Raw genomic sequence first — 19170 nt, 5'->3', positions numbered from 1 at the left:
ACACAGTCACAGGTTCTTTTAAGGAGTGTAGTTTCTATTGAATACAAATTGGAAAGGGATTTACCTTCGATTGTGGATAGGCCTCTTTACTGTTAGAGCTGTAAGTATGTAGAAAGCCCTCTGCCAGAAAGTGGTACTGAGAGCGTCAGCAACTAAAGACTTTCAGATGTCTTCATCAGAAAGCATAATACACGGGACTATGGGAATTGTTAGAGAATACAATACACACGCAAGCACGCTGGAAGGAGGGACCTGCGTGTTTTTATTTATTTTTTGTTTCGTTTTTTGTCTTTTTAACCTTATAAACTATGTAACGTTGACTCTGTAACTGATCTTACTGTTCCATTGCAATTTTCTCAATTACCTTTACTCAGTCTTATTTGTTGCTCTTTGATTTTTTTTTTATGTAGACCTTTCTGACCATGAAGATTTGGGGCAAAATTTTCCTGCCGTTTTGACAGAAGAGCCAGCGTGTGAAAATATTGGTAATGCTAGAAGTGGGATGTTGTGGTCCCTTGGAAGGAAGAGGTGGTCATGTTATTTGGAAATGTTTATAACAGGGTTTCACACTTAAATACACTCCAAAAAGGCTTAAGTAGTTAAGCACTTTGGACAGACGTAGTACATCTAAAGAATGAAGGGTTAAGCACAAACTGACTTTTTTTGGTGGGAAAGAAAAAAAAAAGTGAAGATTCTCTTTAATTTCAGCTATATACACACCTGCTTGTGAATTATCTGTTCTAAGATGGCTTTGAGATACTTAAAGTGGTTGTAAACCCTTACATATACCCAGTGAAGTGACTGGCCTCAAAATGTACTGTACATAAATTGTACCTGTTTATCTGCAGTCTTCATTTCTCTACATCTGTTCAAAGCACAGAATTCATAAAGCTTGTCAGAGTTGAGAAGAAAGGGGGTGGACAACTGAAATTACACTTTGCAGAGCTCAGTAAGCGGAGCTCTGAGAAAATGATTGGAGGGAAGAAACCTTCCCCCCTCCACACAGCTCACAGGAACAGAACACCAAACTTGTTTGAAATATAGGGAATTTTCAGGTGCCAAAAAGACAGACAATCTATAAAAGCATCCACATTTTTATTACAGAGACAGAAAAGTTAAGACAACATATTTTGTGTTTGTACAGTTTAAAACCACCAAAAGAATCCATGTGGCTCAAGAACATATGTGCAGCAGCTTCAACTCAACATGTTTCTCCAATCATTGGCTTCCTCAGGAGATTTACAGATTACTGCATAGAATTGCCACTAAAGACAAAAAAACCCCCAAATATTACACACAGATTTATACAAACAAACTTTGTCCTGGGAAAATCCCTAGACAAAAATATATTCCCAAGGATAGGACAGCAAAAATATACAGTATATTGCCAAAAGTATTGGGACACCCCTCAAAATCATTGGATTCAGGTGTTCCAATCACCTCTATGGCCACATGTGTATAAAATCAAGCACCTAGGCATGCAGACTGCTTCTATAAACATTTGTGAAAGAATGAGTCGCTCTAAAGAGCTCAGTGAATTCAGGCGTGGTACCATGATAGGTTGCCACCTGTGCAATGAGGCCATCCGTGAAATTTCCTTCCTACTAAATATTCCATGGTCAACTGTCAGTGGTATTATAACAAAGTGGAAGCTACTGGGAACAACAGCCATGTGAAACAATAGAGGGGGGTACGCGCATGCTGAAGTGTGCAGAATTCGCCAACTGTCTGCAGAGTCGATAGCTAAAAACCTCCAAACTTTGTGTGGCCTTCAGATTACCACAACAGTGCATAGAAAGCTTCATGGAATGGATTTCCATGGCCGAGCAGCTGCATCCAAGCCTTACATCACCAAGTGCAATGCAATGTGTCAGATGCAGTAGTGTAAAGCATGGCACTACTGGACTCTAGAGTAATGGAGACGTGTTCTCTGGAGTGACGAATCACGCTTTCTGTCTGACAAATCCGATTGACGTGTCTGGGTTTGGCGTTTGCCAGGAGAACGGTACTTACCTGACTGTATTGACTCGTGTGTAAAGTTTGGTGGAGGGGGGTTTAAGGTGTGGGGTTGTTTTTCAGGAGTTGGTCTTTTCCCCTTAGTTCCAATAAAAAGAACTCTTAAGGCGTCAGCATACCAAGACATTTTGGACAATTTCATGCTTCCAACTTTGTGTGAACATTTAGGGGATGACCCCTACCTGTTCCAACATGATTGCGCACCAGTGCACAAAGCATGGTCCATAAAGACATGGATGAGCTAGTTTGGGGTGGAGGAACTTGTCTTGACTGGCCTGAACCTTATCCTGACAGAACATCTTTGGGATGAATTAGAGTGGAGACTACGAGCCAGGCCTTCTCTTCCGACATCAGTGCCTGACCTCATGAATGCTCTTCTGGAAGAATGGTCAAACATTCCCATGGACACACTCCTAAACCTTGTGGACAGCTTTCCTAGATAAGTTGAAGCTGTTATAGCTGCAAAGGGTGGGCCAACTCAGTATTGAACCATACGGACTAAGACTGGGATGCCATTAAAGTTCATGTGCATGTAAAGGCAGGTGTCCCAATACTTTTGGCAATCTAGTGTATGTACTAATAGTCCTGTTATCTAAGATAGAGCTACACAAATCAACTTATAGTATGGAAACATTTATAATAAACCTTCCAACTTCACAGAGGTGACAAACATCAGGCACAGAAGTTTCCTCACAACTAAAAGATGAAGGCTGTCAATCTGCTGGAGGTCCCTCCCCTGTCACCATTTTTGTCTTGGTGTCAGAAAGAGACAGTTGAGACATGTACACACTATAGAGGGATATGCTTTGTTCATATTTCATGTCTGAGGTTTACAACCACTTTAACTCTGTCTTCAGGTGTAATAAATGTAGATGAGAAAGATTTTTAATATACATGTAACTAGGAAGCGGTCAGGGGTTGGCTTTATATTGTGAGTTGTGACACTATATATGAAAAGAAATGTATCCTTATAGTAAATATGTCTCGCTGCTCTTATTTAAAATTGCCTTGCTGTGCAACAGAATTGAAGAACGTGTTTGAAAGTTTTCAGTGATTTGTTTATAAGGCAAGGGGGGCTTTTGGTAAAATTTACTGGCCATATTGCAGTTCTGGTGCAATTCTTACATTTTATACTGATTTCTGTGTACTCTATTCTTGTCCCCCTATAGAACCTATTGACTTGGAAGGCCAGATATCATATGAAGAATTAGTGAGAAGAAATGTGGTGAGTGCTATGAATGTTTGTTTTTATTTTTTTTAAGTGATTTTAAACACCTTGCAAAACAACCCAAATGATAGGCAAAACATTTGTGTATAGATATTTAAAAAGTTATAAATACCCTCACACACCCCCCACCCCCCCCCTATATTTTTTTTTTTCCTTAAATGATTACATACCCTCTGTTATCAGCTGTATAAGAACTAGGGGAGAAGAACATACAGCACACCTTCCCAGTGAATGGCGGGGGGGCATAAAAGGTCTGATAATTGGAGTAGAGCAGGCTTGTTCCCAGCACAGCTAGATAACTGACCATGATGTATTCTCCTGCCCAGTGCAGTCAGCTATAATAGGAAAGTAGAGGTACTGATAGGAACACCAGGGATTTCACACAAAGGAAGCAATACAAAGAGAACAGGATACTTTTTCATACAAGTACAGGGTACAGCAGGCACATATCAGTAATATAAAATGTTGGGTTTATATACGCTTTAAACATTGGTGAATCTTTTATATTATCCAGCCAGATTTGGCTTAATGTCATTGTGTAATTTTGTTTTTCCAGGTCAAATAATTATCCAGCTCTTTTATATCCTCAGCATTCTTGTTCTGGAAATAAATGTTTTGGAATTGGAAACCATTTTAATATTCTAGATCAGTGGTCTCCAAACTGTGGCCCGGGAGCCTTTGTTTGCTTTTTTTCTGGCCCTTGGAGCACTATTTCATCCACTTGAAATAGGTAGTGAGCGCTCTAATAGATGTCAGCAGCTAGAACACATTAGGCAACCATAATGCCTTAAATATAAACAATCAAACTTAAATAATGAAGTGCAGCGCTAAGAAGGATGAAAAGTCAATAAAGTGATAATCTGGTATCACAATGGTGAACTGTAGAGATACGGATTCCCGCGGCTTCCACTTTGTCAGAGTAACAGAAATGCGCACTCACCGGAAACGCATGGGTTATGCGCATGTGTGATTATGCATCACGGGCAATGGGAACATCAGAATCCAGGCAATCAGGCGTCTCCCTCACGGTGGGTCATCACAGACTCCTGTTACAGGTCCGGGGGATCCCCTTAAGGTAAGCCAGGTGCTTCAGGAGAAACCTCCTCTCAGGATGGCAAAAGTGCTTTCTCTATGGGAGTGAAAGCTCCAGACAGGAGCCCCAGAAAACAAATGCCCAAAATAGTGTAGTATGTTCAAAATCTCAGGTTTATTAATAAAAACAGCAGCAGGGCAGTATGCATATGGTACATCATGAAAATGTGAAATGCATATGATAAACAATGCAGTACTGACCCCAGTGGTGTAAAACGCCGGGCCTCCTCGTGGCTCCAGGCGGGTAAATGACGTCACGCTCTGTACAGTTCCTCCTTAGGCCTTTCGTGCTAAAGGCACATCATCAGAGGGGAGACTGCACACACTGCAGTGTGCAGTCTCCCCTCTGATGATGTGCCTTTAGCACGAAAGGCCTAAGGAGGAACTGTACAGAGCGTGACGTCATTTACCCGCCTGGAGCCACGAGGAGGCCCGGCGTTTTACACCACTGGGGTCAGTACTGCATTGTTTATCATATGCATTTCACATTTTCATGATGTACCATATGCATACTGCCCTGCTGCTGTTTTTATTAATAAACCTGAGATTTTGAACATACACTATTTTGGGCATTTGTTTTCTGGGGCTCCTGTCTGGAGCTTTCACTCCCATAGAGAAAGCACTTTTGCCATCCTGAGAGGAGGTTTCTCCTGAAGCACCTGGCTTACCTTAAGGGGATCCCCCGGACCTGTAACAGGAGTCTGTGATGACCCACCGTGAGGGAGACGCCTGATTGCCTGGATTCTGATGTTCCCATTGCCCGTGATGCATAATCACACATGCGCATAACCCATGCGTTTCCGGTGAGTGCGCATTTCTGTTACTCTGACAAAGTGGAAGCCGCGGGAATCCGTATCTCTACAGTTCACCATTGTGATACCAGATTATCACTTTATTGACTTTTCATCCTTCTTAGCGCTGCACTTCATTATTTAAGTTTGATTATTTCATCCACTGGCACCAACAATGGGCATAATTCCCCCCAGTGACACCAATGTAGGGCACAATTCCTCCAGATGACACCATCATTTGGGCCCAATAACACCACTGATGGGGCACAATTCCTCCCAATGACACCAACGATGGGGAATTGTTTGCTCCCACTGATGCTGGGACATTTTCTCCTCTCAATGTCCACACTCCAGCCCCCCTAATGTCTGAAGGACAGTAAATTGGCCCTTTTGTATAAGATGTTTGGAGACCCCTGTTCTATTAGATTTAAGGAATGCATTTTGTTTACTTTTTTTTTAGGAGCTTTACATCGCTAATTCTCAGAAGTATGCACAAGAGACAGTACTTTCCTTACGTGTGCGAGAATGGGAGGATAAAATGGGGCCACAGCTGCGAGAACAGGTAGAATATAAAATGAACAGCCACTGACCCTCTCCTACCCAGGGGAGAATTTTTTTTTTCTTTCAGGATAATCTGTATCTGTAGCATCTGATCTCTGGGATGATAATATGTAGATTAAAGATTGGTCAGGAATGTCCTAAAACAGCCTATTTCAGGCAGTGCTTTGGAAAGCTAGCTTTCCTCCAGAGTTTGCTAAGGTTTCCTTGAGCAGAGGCAGATTGTTTTTATGCCTTCATGTTCTGGCAGCAACAGCACTAGGCTGAGCTTTCTGTAAATATTGATGGCCCTTTTACTGTGCTTAGGAGCGTTTTCCAACTGACCACTGATGTAAGTGGCATCCATCCTAGTGACCCCAATGTAAAAAGACATTCTTCCCTCTTCATTTTAAGATGGCAGCTTTCACTTTTTTTAATTGTGCTTGTTTTTTGCTTTACTGACTGTCAACGTAAGGGGTGTTTTTGCCACTGGCCACCAATGTAAGAGGGTCTTTCTCCCCACTGAGCATCAATGTGAGGCACTAGCTCTCCCATCAAATCCCAGGTTAAGGTGGCCCCACGGTTTCTTAATCATACATCACAGGAAAGTTAATTCTTACGTCATTGGGTATGTTCCACCTCCAGGTGATTGGATACCAGCAAATAGGAAAGCTTTAGTCAGCCCTGCATATAGCACTACCCACACGCAGTATTGCCTCAGTTTATTTTGCTCCCCTTGGCAGGTAGTTGCATTGCTTGGGTTAGCTGGTGGGGTGCTGTACAGTTTCTGCGTCATGGGGTGAAGGGGAGGGGGAGTTCCATATAAATTAGGAAGCTGTCACTTGCTGGAAACTTCAGGACCTGAAGTGACTGACTTGGGGTCGTGGAAAGCACCCAAACAAGACAAACCCTTTCACATGCATCCTCACACTGAGAAAGGTCTGTTATTCAACGAATTAGTTGAACCCCACTAAAATCATGAGACAGTTTTTTTTGTTTTGTTTTTTTTTGCTATCTATTATGGTCTTGCCCAGTCATTCAAGGTAATTGGACTATTGGTGGTTTGGTTTGTTCATGATCGCATGGGCTCTCGACTAACCATATGCCCTAAACAATGCCTTCTGGGTCCTTAATTGAGACCTTGATAAACATTTACATGTTTTTCTTCAAGTAACATCTTTTGTTGCCAGAATGCTAACCTCAAGGGTCTGACTTAAGGCTTCACCCCTGACACTTTAGCATTTGATTGCCGCTATTAATTTCACTCTGCCTTAAAAAAAGTTATTTATATTCACAGAAGGTGACCAGCTAAATACAATAGGATATAGGACAGATAGTTAGAACAACCCTCTACATGTAATGTGGATGAGTCTGAAGACTGAATAACTTTTTTTTTTTTTTTTGTTTTTTAAACTACATTGCTTCATGTCTATACTACATATGTAAACAGCCACTCCTGTTATTTCTCATTGCATTTCAATCCTTTGCTTGTGTATGAGCTATCACAGAAGTATGCTTGCCATTAGGATTTGAGTAGTCTGTCTTGCTCTCTCTGATGGTAGAACAATTCAGTGGCTACTCACCGAATTGTTGCTCCGCTACATTTACATGGGTGTTACTTGTACTTCTCCTTTGTATTTTATACATGTTTATCTTTTTTAATAAAGAGCTTCTTTTGATTTAAAAAAAAAAAAAAAAAAGCACAGGAGACCTGAAATAGTAAGGTCGTGTAGTTCTGGTGAGTGGTGGACATACATGGTGTTGAAGTTTGGCACATTTTCAAGAGGCTGAATGATGATTTAGTGTTAGACACTTTTCACTGATAATAATTTTTCACTGCAGAAGTTTATTTTACTGGGAGTTTATTATTAGCATATTATTGATCCACTGTTTTGGTTTGACACTGTGCTGCCTGATTTTTATACGCTATTCTGGGCATAAAGCCCTCAAACAAGTTTCTGCCAGTTATGTATAGAATAAGTGTGGTTAGTGATTGCCTGTCTCCATCAGGGGCACTTTCTGGCCTTGGTGGACATAAAGGATGCCTACCTCCATATCCCCATTTTCCCACCTCATCAACGCTATCTTCCTTTTGCAGTGGGAGAGCAGCATTTTCCAGTTTGTGGCTCTGACCTTTGGGTTGGCCACAGCACCATAAGTATTCACGAAGGTGCTTTTTCAAGCATTGGGGCATCCCCATTCTGGGGTATCTGAACAATTTGCTTCTGTGGGAACAATCGGTGGAGAGCCTTTAGGCCATTGTGCTACAGTCACTGCAAGTCTTAGTGAACTTTGGGTCCACAATCACAAAATGTCAAGATCTGCTCTGTGTCAAATAAGTTTGGTAACAACAAAACTCCACTTTTGTTGACAAGAAAACATTCCCCTCTGGGTGACTGAGTGATCTATGTACATTGCATGGATTTTTACAAATGTTGTTGCAGAGTCCTACATTTTGTTATTCTGAGGAAATAGATGTTTGTGTCCATGTGCTGAGCAAATCTGCATGGGAGTTGTTTTATAATTATCAATCTGCTGTTGCATGTGCATGGTTCTAATAAGGAAATATGCAAGGTCTGAATCCCTTTAGAGCTGATTTTTATTGCAGGGGATGCTTAAAATCTGACTGGTATCTTAGTGCAGACTTCTGGAAAAATCAACGTGCCAGTCAAACAAGCAGGAAATACATTTCTGAGGGGGAATTCTGTACACCATCTGTGTACAGAACACCTCCAGGTAGCCATATAGCACTGATTTTACAGAAAATTACAGAGCTGTATATTGAAAAGGAAAGGTAATTTTTAAAAATATACAATTGCAATATGACTTGTTTAGCAATTGTGTAATTGCCATTTGTTTTCCCAGGAAAGTGGAGTTACCCTTCAAGGGTTCTTCTGTGGCATAAAGGTTGAGAGGGTGAGGATTTGGTTATATAAACCAATTATCACAATGGTTTCTGAGCTTTTCTTTTGTCTCTCTACATAGGAAGAACGAGCAGCATTTGATATTCATGATTATGGCGATCGTCTAGTTTCACAGTACAACCAAGTAGGAGAATGGCGCACCTTTGCAAGTCTAATGGCCCATCGAGAGCCCTTTGAGGTGTGCAGGTACATGCTGGCTTCTTTGCAGTTGGTGAGTGTCCTACCTTCTTTTTAATCTCTGTTTATTCTGAGTTTGTTAAAGTGGTTCTAAAGGCAAAAAGTTTTTTTTATTTATTTGTTTTTTTATACCTTAATGGTGGGTGTTAGCAACCAGTAAATCTCGATCTGCCAGTAGATTGTGGCCAAGTGACTGGTAGATCGCGGTCTGGTTTTGCTGACCTGCCATCCAAGAGCATCAAACAGAGTGAAATGCAGAGGGACTACTTGTAAAGTTGGGGCTTTAGTAGGGAGCAAGAGCTGATGCTTCTTCTCTATTGCTGGCTCCAATCCCATGCAGCGTGATACCAATGGCACTCCACCTCTTATCCCGGCTAGCGGTTTCCAGAGTGGTGCCAGCAACTGGAAAGAAGAGATCTTTAGGTCCGTGTGAAGCAATACACTGGGCATTATAGTATAGGTCTGCTTTCACACTGATGTGCTGTGGGTTAGCCACACCGCGGGTGCAGAGCAGTGTTCCTGCGGATTTGTTGTGCTTAGCCATGGACTTCTATTATATCCTGCGGGTTTGGTGCACTCCTGAATGCATCAGAAAGTGCACCACACCTGCAGAATATAACAGAAGTCTATGACAAAGCGCAGCTAACCCCGGAAAGTTGCAGATGCACCCGTGGGGCAGGTAAATCACATCAGTGTGAAAGCACCTTTATAGGGGGCTCAGAACAGTAAGGGTTCATTTACATTTGCAGTTTGGGCAGTGGTAGAACCCCATAGTTGAGATGTGGTTTTACCACACCCCCTTTAGCTGCAGTGGACATTGGTGTACACATGGCACAGCCGCAGCAGGAGTTATATGCCTTGTCATGGTAGGTGAATATAGCACCTGCCAAGCATGACCCATTCCAGTGAATGAGGTTGCACTGCAATTGCCCTGCAACCTCGTGCAGTACAGTAAACAAGGGGTTAAAGCAAGGGTTATGTTGCTTTCCCACCACCTGCTTTAACCCCTTGGACCCCGCAGAAGCATGCAGTGTCGGGGGCGCTTGCAGAGTGACCCCATTTAGTTGAAGGGGTCATGATTGGCAGGCAGTAGCACCCACCAAAAACGACAGGGGGTTTAATTCCTGCTGAGGCATGTGTGCACCTTTTGGCTGCTGCCTCGGCAGCTAAAGGGAATAAGGGTTGGGGGCAGTAAAACTGCAACTCAGCCCCAGGGCTTTACACCCCCAAACCCCCCCCCACACACAACTATAACGTGAGTGAGCTCTAAGAGTGCCACTGCCGAATGCAACTAAGGGCTCATTCACAAGTGCTGCTCCTCTGAAAAGCGATCTAAGTGTGTTTGCCAGGTGGTGAGGAGGCAATATGTTACGTTCTCACCACCTGATGTAAACCCATGATTGTGACAAGGTAGTACAGCAATTAGAGGTTTAAATCAGGTGTGTGGAGGTGACACTGCCGGTGATCTTTGACTTCTCAAATGTTGTTCAGGTAGATCTCCACCTCTTTAAGGTTGCCTACGCCTGCCCTTAATGCATGTTTTGCATTAAGGTAAAAAGAAAACCCTGTGTTCAGCCCCCCAAAATCAGTATTGCACTATTCAACTGTTTGTATATATCCATCCTATGAGAATTTCCTATGGAAAAAGAAATCCTTTTATAAAATACGCATTCCTATCTGGATTTTTTTTTTCCTACGAAGGGTTTGGATATAATGACAATGCACATCTGACCTTTTATAATTTGAGGTCCAAGGTGCTGGATAACACAGTTGGGGAGCCTTAGATGTGGATTTCAGTGTTGTGGATTATTTAACTGGTAAAAGGTGGTGAATCTATTTCCAAGGACATGTGCTAAATGAAACTGTTACATTACAGAATTACAGAACAATTGCAGACTTTGTTGCAACATTGCATGTTATTTGTAGCACATTTTTGTGTTTTAGCATTGGTTGTGCATGTGGATATTAAATTATGTGTATACCTGAAAACAGGTTTTTCTTGTACATGAAAACCTTCAAAATGTCTGCTCACAGATTTCTGATTCTTCAGTTCAAGAGTCGCCCAACCCTTTGCTTTCTGCACAAAAGTTCTAGGGCTGATGGAAACCTCATTTAGATTACATTCCTATTGACATAGGGCAAGTCCGTCCAGTCCTTGGACAGACCAATTCATCTGGCAACAAGGGTCAGGTTATCCCTGGCTCAGAAAGCCAACTCTGGAGTCCTTCCTTCTGATCTCATTGAAAATCCTCATGACTGCAGCCAGCCTGCCAAGCTAGACAGATTTGTCTGTAGATACAGGGGGGTCCCCCTGGTGCAAACAGCTTGATCTACACCTTTCCTTGCTTGGGATTTCTTGTCTGCTCCACAGGATTGAAATTGTGGGCATTCCAATAATTCTTATAAGACTGGCTCAGGCAGTTGCGGTATTCAAACCAGAACAGAATCCTGGCAAATGATCTGTGCGCTCTTCCAGATCTGTACCAAGGATTAGTTTACTCCTTGCTTCAGTCACTGGCTTTAACAGCATGACTATTGAAATCCAGGTTGATATTCTGGCCTCTTCTGTTGAAAGCTTTAAAGGCTGTTTGAGCGGCAGGCAGTCCCCACTTCTGGGTTTTTTTTTGGTTGTTGTTGTTTTTTTTTTTTTTGTTTTTTTTGTGGGCCTGTTGGTGTTTTATTGCTATAACCCACCTGTCTTTGAGTGGTTTGGACATCCCAGCAGTTGTGTGAACAGGAACAAAAGAGAACAATTGATTTTTTTTTAAGTTTCAGTGTTTTTGGAGCTTCAAGCTACAAATCGCTCAAGTGTGAATGCAGCCTTAATGAACGAGTGAGAAAATGTTTTTTTGTTTTTTTTTACTTGCCCTAAAATCCATTTCTTGGAGTTCATTGAGGGACACAGGTCCCACAACTCTGTATAAATTATCATGCTCTTGGTACTGCTTTTCCACAAAACTGAGGCATGCTTGGGAGTAGGACGAATAATACCAGGCTGGCCACTTTTTATTTTTTTTCGTTTGCCAGTGTCCAACTCCTGTAGGTGGCAGTGTAACATGGCAGTCTCAAGGAACTCCATGAGAAAAATTTCACTACTAGGTTCAGCATTTATAGGTCTTCATCAGCATCTTGGTCTGTTTGGCATAGTTCAAGCAAAGCTGTGCTTGGCACCAGGTGATCAGGTTTTCAATGAACCATCTGGGAGGGTGCAGATCTATCTATGCAGGAAAATGCATGCTAATAATTTTGGTCTATTTCCTAGTACCCTGTATTAGAAAGTCTGAGGTGCTTTCACAATTCTTGCATTCAAATCTATACAGGATTCATTTATCTTCCAAACTTGATAGTGCATCTGTGTCAAGACTACAGTCATTAATATGAATGTAATTGCTGTACCTGTAGGCCATTTGTGGCAGCTCCAAAGCCTGACAGAAAAACTCCCATATTGTCTGCATTCCCCCGTTCTGAGTAGCTGCTAGGGTGCTGCATACGTTGAGCTCCTGCTCCCAGCATCCCAGAACTATTGCTGTCCTTCATTTAGAGACCTCCTATGCACAATTTATTCTCTCCCTCTTTTCTGCCAGGCTTTAGGGGTGCCTCAAAAAGACTACAGGTATGACAATTGCATTGCAATATTTTTAAAACTTGCACAGTGTATTTTAACTTACTGGGATCCATTGACTGTCCTTTTTGTTCAAAAGGTGGACTAAGCCTTTAACAAGCAGTAGAAGGGACTTCTTGGAGGGCTGTCAGCCTGCCAAGCTGTTGCCACAGAAAGAAGCTCATATTTCACTGGGACTGTTATGAACTTGGAAGACAAGTTTCTCTACAATGCACATAACTAGAGGGGTTATATACAGCTTTTATTGCTTGTTCAGAATATGTAGATACTTTGGTGTGCATAGCCTGGGGATAGGTTTAATATAAATACATTGGCCAGTCAGTACAACATCTCTTTTGGTGTCTGTATATTGCATACTTAGAGGAGTTCCAGGCTATACTCAAAAAATGTAAATTCAGCAGCTACACATACTGTAGCTGCTGACTTTCAATATAAGGACACTTACCTGTCCAGTGCCGCCGTCCCCCGGGCTTCCTGAGTTCCCAGCACCAGCATTGCAAGTAAAGGAAACTGGAAGTGAAGCCTTGTGACTGGTCCTGTAGTCTCTTGGGACCCGTGAAGTGTCCCAGAAGACTGCTGGGGGAAGGAGGGGTGCCAAACTTCCAACTCAGTTCACTGTGGAAAATTGAGCCGGAAGTGGGAGTGGGTACCTGTCAAAACCAGGTACCTGCTCTCCACCTACCCCACCCCAAAAAAAAGCTACATTTGGCTGTGGGGGGTGCAAACAATTGGAGCTTGCCCTTATGGTTGAAGCTCCACTTTAATGTTTTTTTCTTGAGTGGTGCTTGTCAGTTGATGGGTGTTTTTTTCTTCTTTTTTTTTTTTAAACCCCATAAAAGCATTTTCTACTGCTAGCTCAGTTAGCCATGTGCTTATTTTAGACTATTTGCACGGTAAGATATTTTATTTCCACAGATAGAAAATTGACTTTATAGTCCAAACTGATACAAAAGTGGATTGCTGTAAATTGGCAGCACAAGTAGGAGGAAAATTTGTCTTGCATGAAGTCTATGTGTAATATGGGTTCCTCAATATGATTGTTAATTTACAAATAGCTTATGGGATGCTGAAAATTGGAAAATACTGAGCCATTTGGGACTGTGGATGGCATATACAGGTGAAACTCGAAAAATTAGAATATCGTGCAAAAGTTCATTTATTTCAGTAATTCAACTTAAAAGGTGAAACTAATATATGAGATAGACTCATTACATGCAAAGCAAGATAGTTCAAGCCGTGATTTGTCATAATTGTGGTGATTATGGCTTACAGCTCATGAAAACCCCAAATCCACAATCTCAGAAAATTAGAATATTGTGAAAAGGTGCAATATTCTAGGCTCAAAATGTCCCACTCTAATCAGATAATTAAGCCATAACACCTGCAAAGGGTTCCTGAGCCTTTAAATGGTCTCTCAGTCTGGTTCAGAAGGAATCACAATCATGGGAAAGACTGCTGACCTGACAGTTGTACAGAAAACCATCATTGACACCCTCCATAAGGAGGCAAAGCCTCAAAAAGTAATTGCAAAAGAAGTTGAATGTTCCCAAAGTGCTGTATCAAAGCACATTAATAGAAAGTTATGTGGAAGGGAAAAGTGTGGAAGAAAAAGGTGCACAAGCAGCAGGGATGACCGCAGCCTGGAGAGGATTGTCAGGAAAAGGCCATTCAAAAGTGTTGGGGACTTTCACAAGGAGTGGACTGAGGCTGGAGTCAGTGCATCAAGAGCCACCACACACAGGCGGATCCTGGACATGGGCTTCAAATGTTGAATTCCTCTTGTCCTCCATTTTCCAGCAGCACTTGGCACCTGTCCACACTGCCAAAAGCACCAAAACCTGGTTCAATGACCGTGCGATTACTGTGCTTGATTGACCAGCAAACTCGCCTGACCTGAACTCCATAAAGAATCTATGGGGCACTGCCAAGAGAAAGATGAGACATGAGACCGAACAATGCAGAAGAGCTGAAGGCTGCTATTGAAGCATCCTGGTCTTCCATAACACCTCAGCAGTGCCACAGGCTGATAGCTTCCATGCCACGCCTCATTGAGGCAGTAATTGCTGCAAAAGGGGCCCAAACCAAGTACTGAGTACATATGCATGCTTATATTTTTCAAAGTTCCGATATTGTTCTATGTACAATCCTTGTTTTATTGATTGCATGTAATATTCTAATTTTCTGAGATTGTGGATTTGGGGTTTTCATGAGGGGTAAGCCATAATCATCACAATTATGACAAATCACGGCTTGAATTATCTTGCTTTGCATGTAATGAGTCTATCTCATATATTAGTTTCACCTTTTACTTTGTATTACTAAAATAAATGAACTTTTGCACGATATTCTAATTTTTCAAGTTTCACCTGTAGATGAGCCTTTGACTACAGTTGCAGATACAAATCATCCAGAAAGGCACTGTTCAATTGACCATAGCTGCGTTGTCAGGTGACTGTCTTCTGGAACAAGGAAAGCCAAGTGTAAAGTGACACCAGAACACTGGCTGCACCTGATCAGCCAAGATCTTTATATTTTAGTTATATTATTATTTTACAGGATTTATATGGCGCCAACAGTTTGCTCAGCGCTTTACAATATAACGGGAGACAATACAGCAACAATACAGTTCAATACAAGAGGGTTAGGACGACCCTGCTCCTTTGGAGCTTACAATCTAGTTAAATGAAACTTCAAGGGATGCTTCCACCAAAAACTTTCTAGGACACACAATGAAAAGCAATAACCGTTATTCTGTAAATAAGGACCCATGAACCTGGGCCAGAGAATTTTGTTTTACAGAGAGAATCCAGAAATGAGAACTGCAATGATCATTTATGCAGAAAAACTGTGTCCTTTACAAAATAGTAGAAAAACAAGAAGAAAAGACCAAGAAAGTGGTGGGAAGGTATAGAAGAAGGGAAAGAGAGGGGAGGGGGGGTCCTGGGGGGCCTATGTCGCAGAGGGAAGGTCACCAGTACTGATAATAGATAGGAGTATGTTATGGTTCTAATAACGAATCTTAGTATTTTCTTTCAGTTTTATGTGTTTCTAGCAAGCAGATTCACATTCCAGATTTTTAGACCTCTTCAGCAGTTAATTAGGCAAAATAACTCTGCCAGAACTTCAGTTTTGCCTAGTTACCACAATCGTCACAAACCAGAATGATGGCGGTCCCGCTCTATTGACATAATGTAGAATAATCAATTCAATCCAACTGAGGGAAAGTACAAAATACTGTTGGAATACAGTATTCTGCCAATGGATTTTAAAATGCAACGTGTGTGTGTCAGAAGACAGAAGGTACCCACACCGGAACCCAGCCACCATACATTTAACCTAAATGCCTCCTGGATACGCTCCTCTGACATGTTTTGCCCTGCCTACAGGGCTTAATTATAGAGATGAGAGGGGTAACTGAGATAGCAGGCCACTGCTGTCACAGGAGCATAGCTAGGAGGAGTTTAGGCTGAAGCCATATTATTTACCTTTCTATATAGTGGCTGGGTTTGGGTGTGCGGTATCTTCTTTCTGTCTTCTGATCTAGGTCTGCTAGCCTGGATGAGCTTGTTTGCTTTGGATTGCAGGGGGAAGTTTTTGTAGCGCTTTGGGTAGTGCTCCAAGTTCTTTGTATATGGGCGATGGTGTGTGCTTCTTCCCCAGAATAGTGGGGGACACAAAATGGATGTTCGCTTTGGGTGGTGTTGATGGTTGACTTTCATAGTATGTTTGGCATATTGTGGATCTCTGTTTCTCACAGGTCTTGCAGGCTTTGTTTTTTTGCTTTATTGGTTGGATGATTATTGCTGCAGTGAAAACATTTACTTATATTTGTTTTGTTTCCCTCCCTCACCCTAGGCCAATGATTACACAGTAGAGGTGGCTCAGAAGCCAGGGCTCCATGAAGGTGTAGATACGATGGCCTTGCGACTCCTAAGTCAACAAAGGGCTCATGAAAGATTCAAGACATACACAGCACCATCTCTATCACAGAAATGACCTCCAGTCTCTTCCCTGTGTTTAAAATTCAGCGGTGACAAGTTCTTCCTTTTTGATATTAGAACACATTTTACCAAGATGAAGTCCAGTCATACCTTTCATCACCTGGCTGCAAAGAAAAAAAAAAAACAGAAACATAAAAGCATACTGGATTGTTATGTCGTGTTGACATGAGGACTTGTATACAGTCAGAGCAAAACACAGGCCTACAGCTGTTATTTTAATGGACAACTCTTTGGCTTGCAAAAATGCATGTTTCGGGGACTTTACCTTGGTCGCAACACAACTTCTCCTTTAAATAAGTGCGCTATCCACTTGGGTCCACTCTTAACCGTTGTGATCAGGTTTTCCATAGATTATGCTTACAAGAAATGCTGCTTCTCCATGACCTCCAATATGCACCTTACGTAGAGCTACTTGGCTTAGAAATCTTCCAGTCAAGTGTTCTCCCACATACACCTACTGTCATTAACTTGGAAAACAGCTGGCCTGGCTATTGCATGTATCTCGGAAAGTAGAGTTTCAGCCAAGTAAAGTCTAATGCAAACAGGATCAAAATAAGATGAAGAGGGGAGGTAGAGTCTTGGATAGTGCCTTTTTAATGGTTTTAGTCTATCAATATTCTGTACATATATATATTTTTTAAACAAACTTTTTGTATAGTCTGAATTTTTATTGTTTATGTATAAAATGTACATGTACACTGTTATTTGTGAGTTTGTTGTAAGTTGTGATTTTTTTTTTTTTTCTTCTGAACTTTCAAGGCTTTCTTTTGTAGTCATTTTAAAGCTGAAGCACAATCTAAATGCTATTATATGACATACAGTGAATTTATATTCCTGGCCTAACAGTATATTTAATGACTTTAAGGCTGGGGTTACATAGACATTTTCCACTTTTAATTATTTAAGATCACAGTTGCATAATTTGTTCTTCCAGACATGGAGGTCAATGGAAGAGTTCTGATCATGCAAGTAAAACTTTTTTTTTCTTAATTTAATGTGTGATCAAGAGGATTGTATTCTCCTATGGTTTGCCATTTAAAAATAGTTTTTTGTTTTAATATATATTTTAAAAATATTTGCTTGGGGGTGGCCATATTTTCTGACCACATATGCAAGCTTTGATTCCTGCTTAGCAGCTCTGTACAGTGGATATGCCTTAAAACTCCTTAACATATGATTGCGTGAGAACTGCCATTTTATTGTATAATTCACAAAAATGCAGGTTTTTTTCTTTTTATTGTTGCTGGCGGTAAACATGCATGTCTTATTTACATCAATAGTTGTGCATGACCAAATTAGTTTACAAATGCAAATTTGTAATCCCATGTTCATCAGAGGGGTTTAAGCTGGCCTGCGATGGCTTGACTTTTGGCCACACTAAAATAGAAACGGAATTCCTTGGTGGCTGTGCAAGCACCACAAAAATTAATTAAAAAAAAAAAATCACTTTAAAAACAGATGCAGTGACTGTTCAGGTATTAGATGGAACTGCAGATTCCTCCATCCACACACTAATATCCCACACTGTTTCGTGTGGATGGAGGGATCGATTAAACCTGTGAGGCTGGAGAACAGAAATTGCACCATGCATGGCTAGCTTTCCTGATTGGTGCACAGATCTCCACTATAGGACATACATATAAAAATGCACTTTAGTAGTTCTTTCTCAATTTGTCACACAGAGGTCATTGATCTCCAACAAGGTGGCTGCAAACTGAGTACCTTTTTCCACAGTATTTTCTTTCCTTTTTTTTGTCATCAAATAAATGTACTATTTTTTACACATTTTTCTCCTAAGCATAATGTACAATTGCTACTGCAATTGATGCACACTACACCTGCCAGGTCCTGTCAAATATGTATATTTCTCAGAATGTGTTTTTAAAATCCATACTGGATCATTAAGGGCCACCAAAGCTAATGACACACAAGGTTTTTCATCTTCAGCCTTGTAATATTTCTTAAATGTTGAGCCATTGATTGCAATATATCCTTTTTATCTTTCCAGTGCAGAATGTCTTGTGCAGAACCAGTCTATCAAATTTGCATTGCGGTCTGTTTCCCTCTGTAGCTGATTCGCATATGTGCGGGAGCAGATTGAAGCTCAGGTTTCATAGCTAATGGACCCAGTAGTCATTTAGCAGTTCAGGTCAGGTTTACATCAGGTTCAGGTCAGGATTTTAGCTTGTTCACATGTGTGGTTTAGAAGCGGTTCCCAAAGAAGTCAATAGCCTGTAATTCGCACCTGAACCGGACTGCACTGCTCAAAAATTGTACAGGACTTTTTTTCAATCTGCACTGCCAGTGCACTGGATATAGGCACCATAGGAAGCACTGTTATTTCACATGGCATGCAGATTGGATGCGGTTCAAACAGCATCCAATCCAAATGTATTTTTTTTTTCCTCACAACCTGTTAGAACAGTAAGACTGGATTCACACTTGAGCATTTTGTAACTCCAAAAATGCTCAAACCTAAATAAAAAAAATCAATTGTTTTCTATGGTGTCTGTTCACACCTGATCGCACAAACAGGCATCATGGAGAAAAACTGATTTTTTTTTTTTTTTTAAGCTTGAGCTATTTTGTAGCTTGAAGCTCCAAAGATGCTCAAGTGTGAATCCAGCCTTAGTGATGGGAAAATAAAAATCTCTCAAATGGGGACTTTGCCACAACAAATTTTAACCACCGGAGTACCAGCCTGCATTACCTGTTTGTTTTTCAGGTCTTTTTGGTGGCTGCTTAGTTGTCTGTCCAACTTATAAAAGTTGTATATGATTGA

General features: G+C 41.3%; 1 protein-coding gene across 1 annotated transcript in view; it reads left to right on the top strand.

Moving 5' to 3' along the window:
* NCAPH2 (non-SMC condensin II complex subunit H2) overlaps positions 1-17562 on the top strand; it is a 45074-nt gene extending 27512 nt beyond the window's left edge. The window contains exons 17-21 of the mRNA XM_089655333.1: positions 411-485; positions 3186-3241; positions 5588-5689; positions 8650-8799; positions 16243-17562. Of these exons, the coding sequence (XP_089511459.1) occupies positions 411-485; positions 3186-3241; positions 5588-5689; positions 8650-8799; positions 16243-16383 (524 nt within the window). The 3' untranslated portion in view covers positions 16384-17562. The remainder of the gene's footprint in view (positions 1-410; positions 486-3185; positions 3242-5587; positions 5690-8649; positions 8800-16242) is intronic.
* The last annotated feature ends 1608 nt before the right edge of the window (positions 17563-19170 follow it).

The sequence above is a fragment of the Staurois parvus genome, unplaced genomic scaffold (assembly GCF_062004578.1).
Source record: "Staurois parvus isolate SC_StPar_1 unplaced genomic scaffold, SC_StPar_1.0 ptg000832l, whole genome shotgun sequence".
Lineage (NCBI taxonomy): Eukaryota > Metazoa > Chordata > Amphibia > Anura > Ranidae > Staurois > Staurois parvus.
The sequence above is the reverse complement of the archived record's forward strand: the minus strand, read 5'-3'. Positions and strand labels throughout refer to the sequence as shown.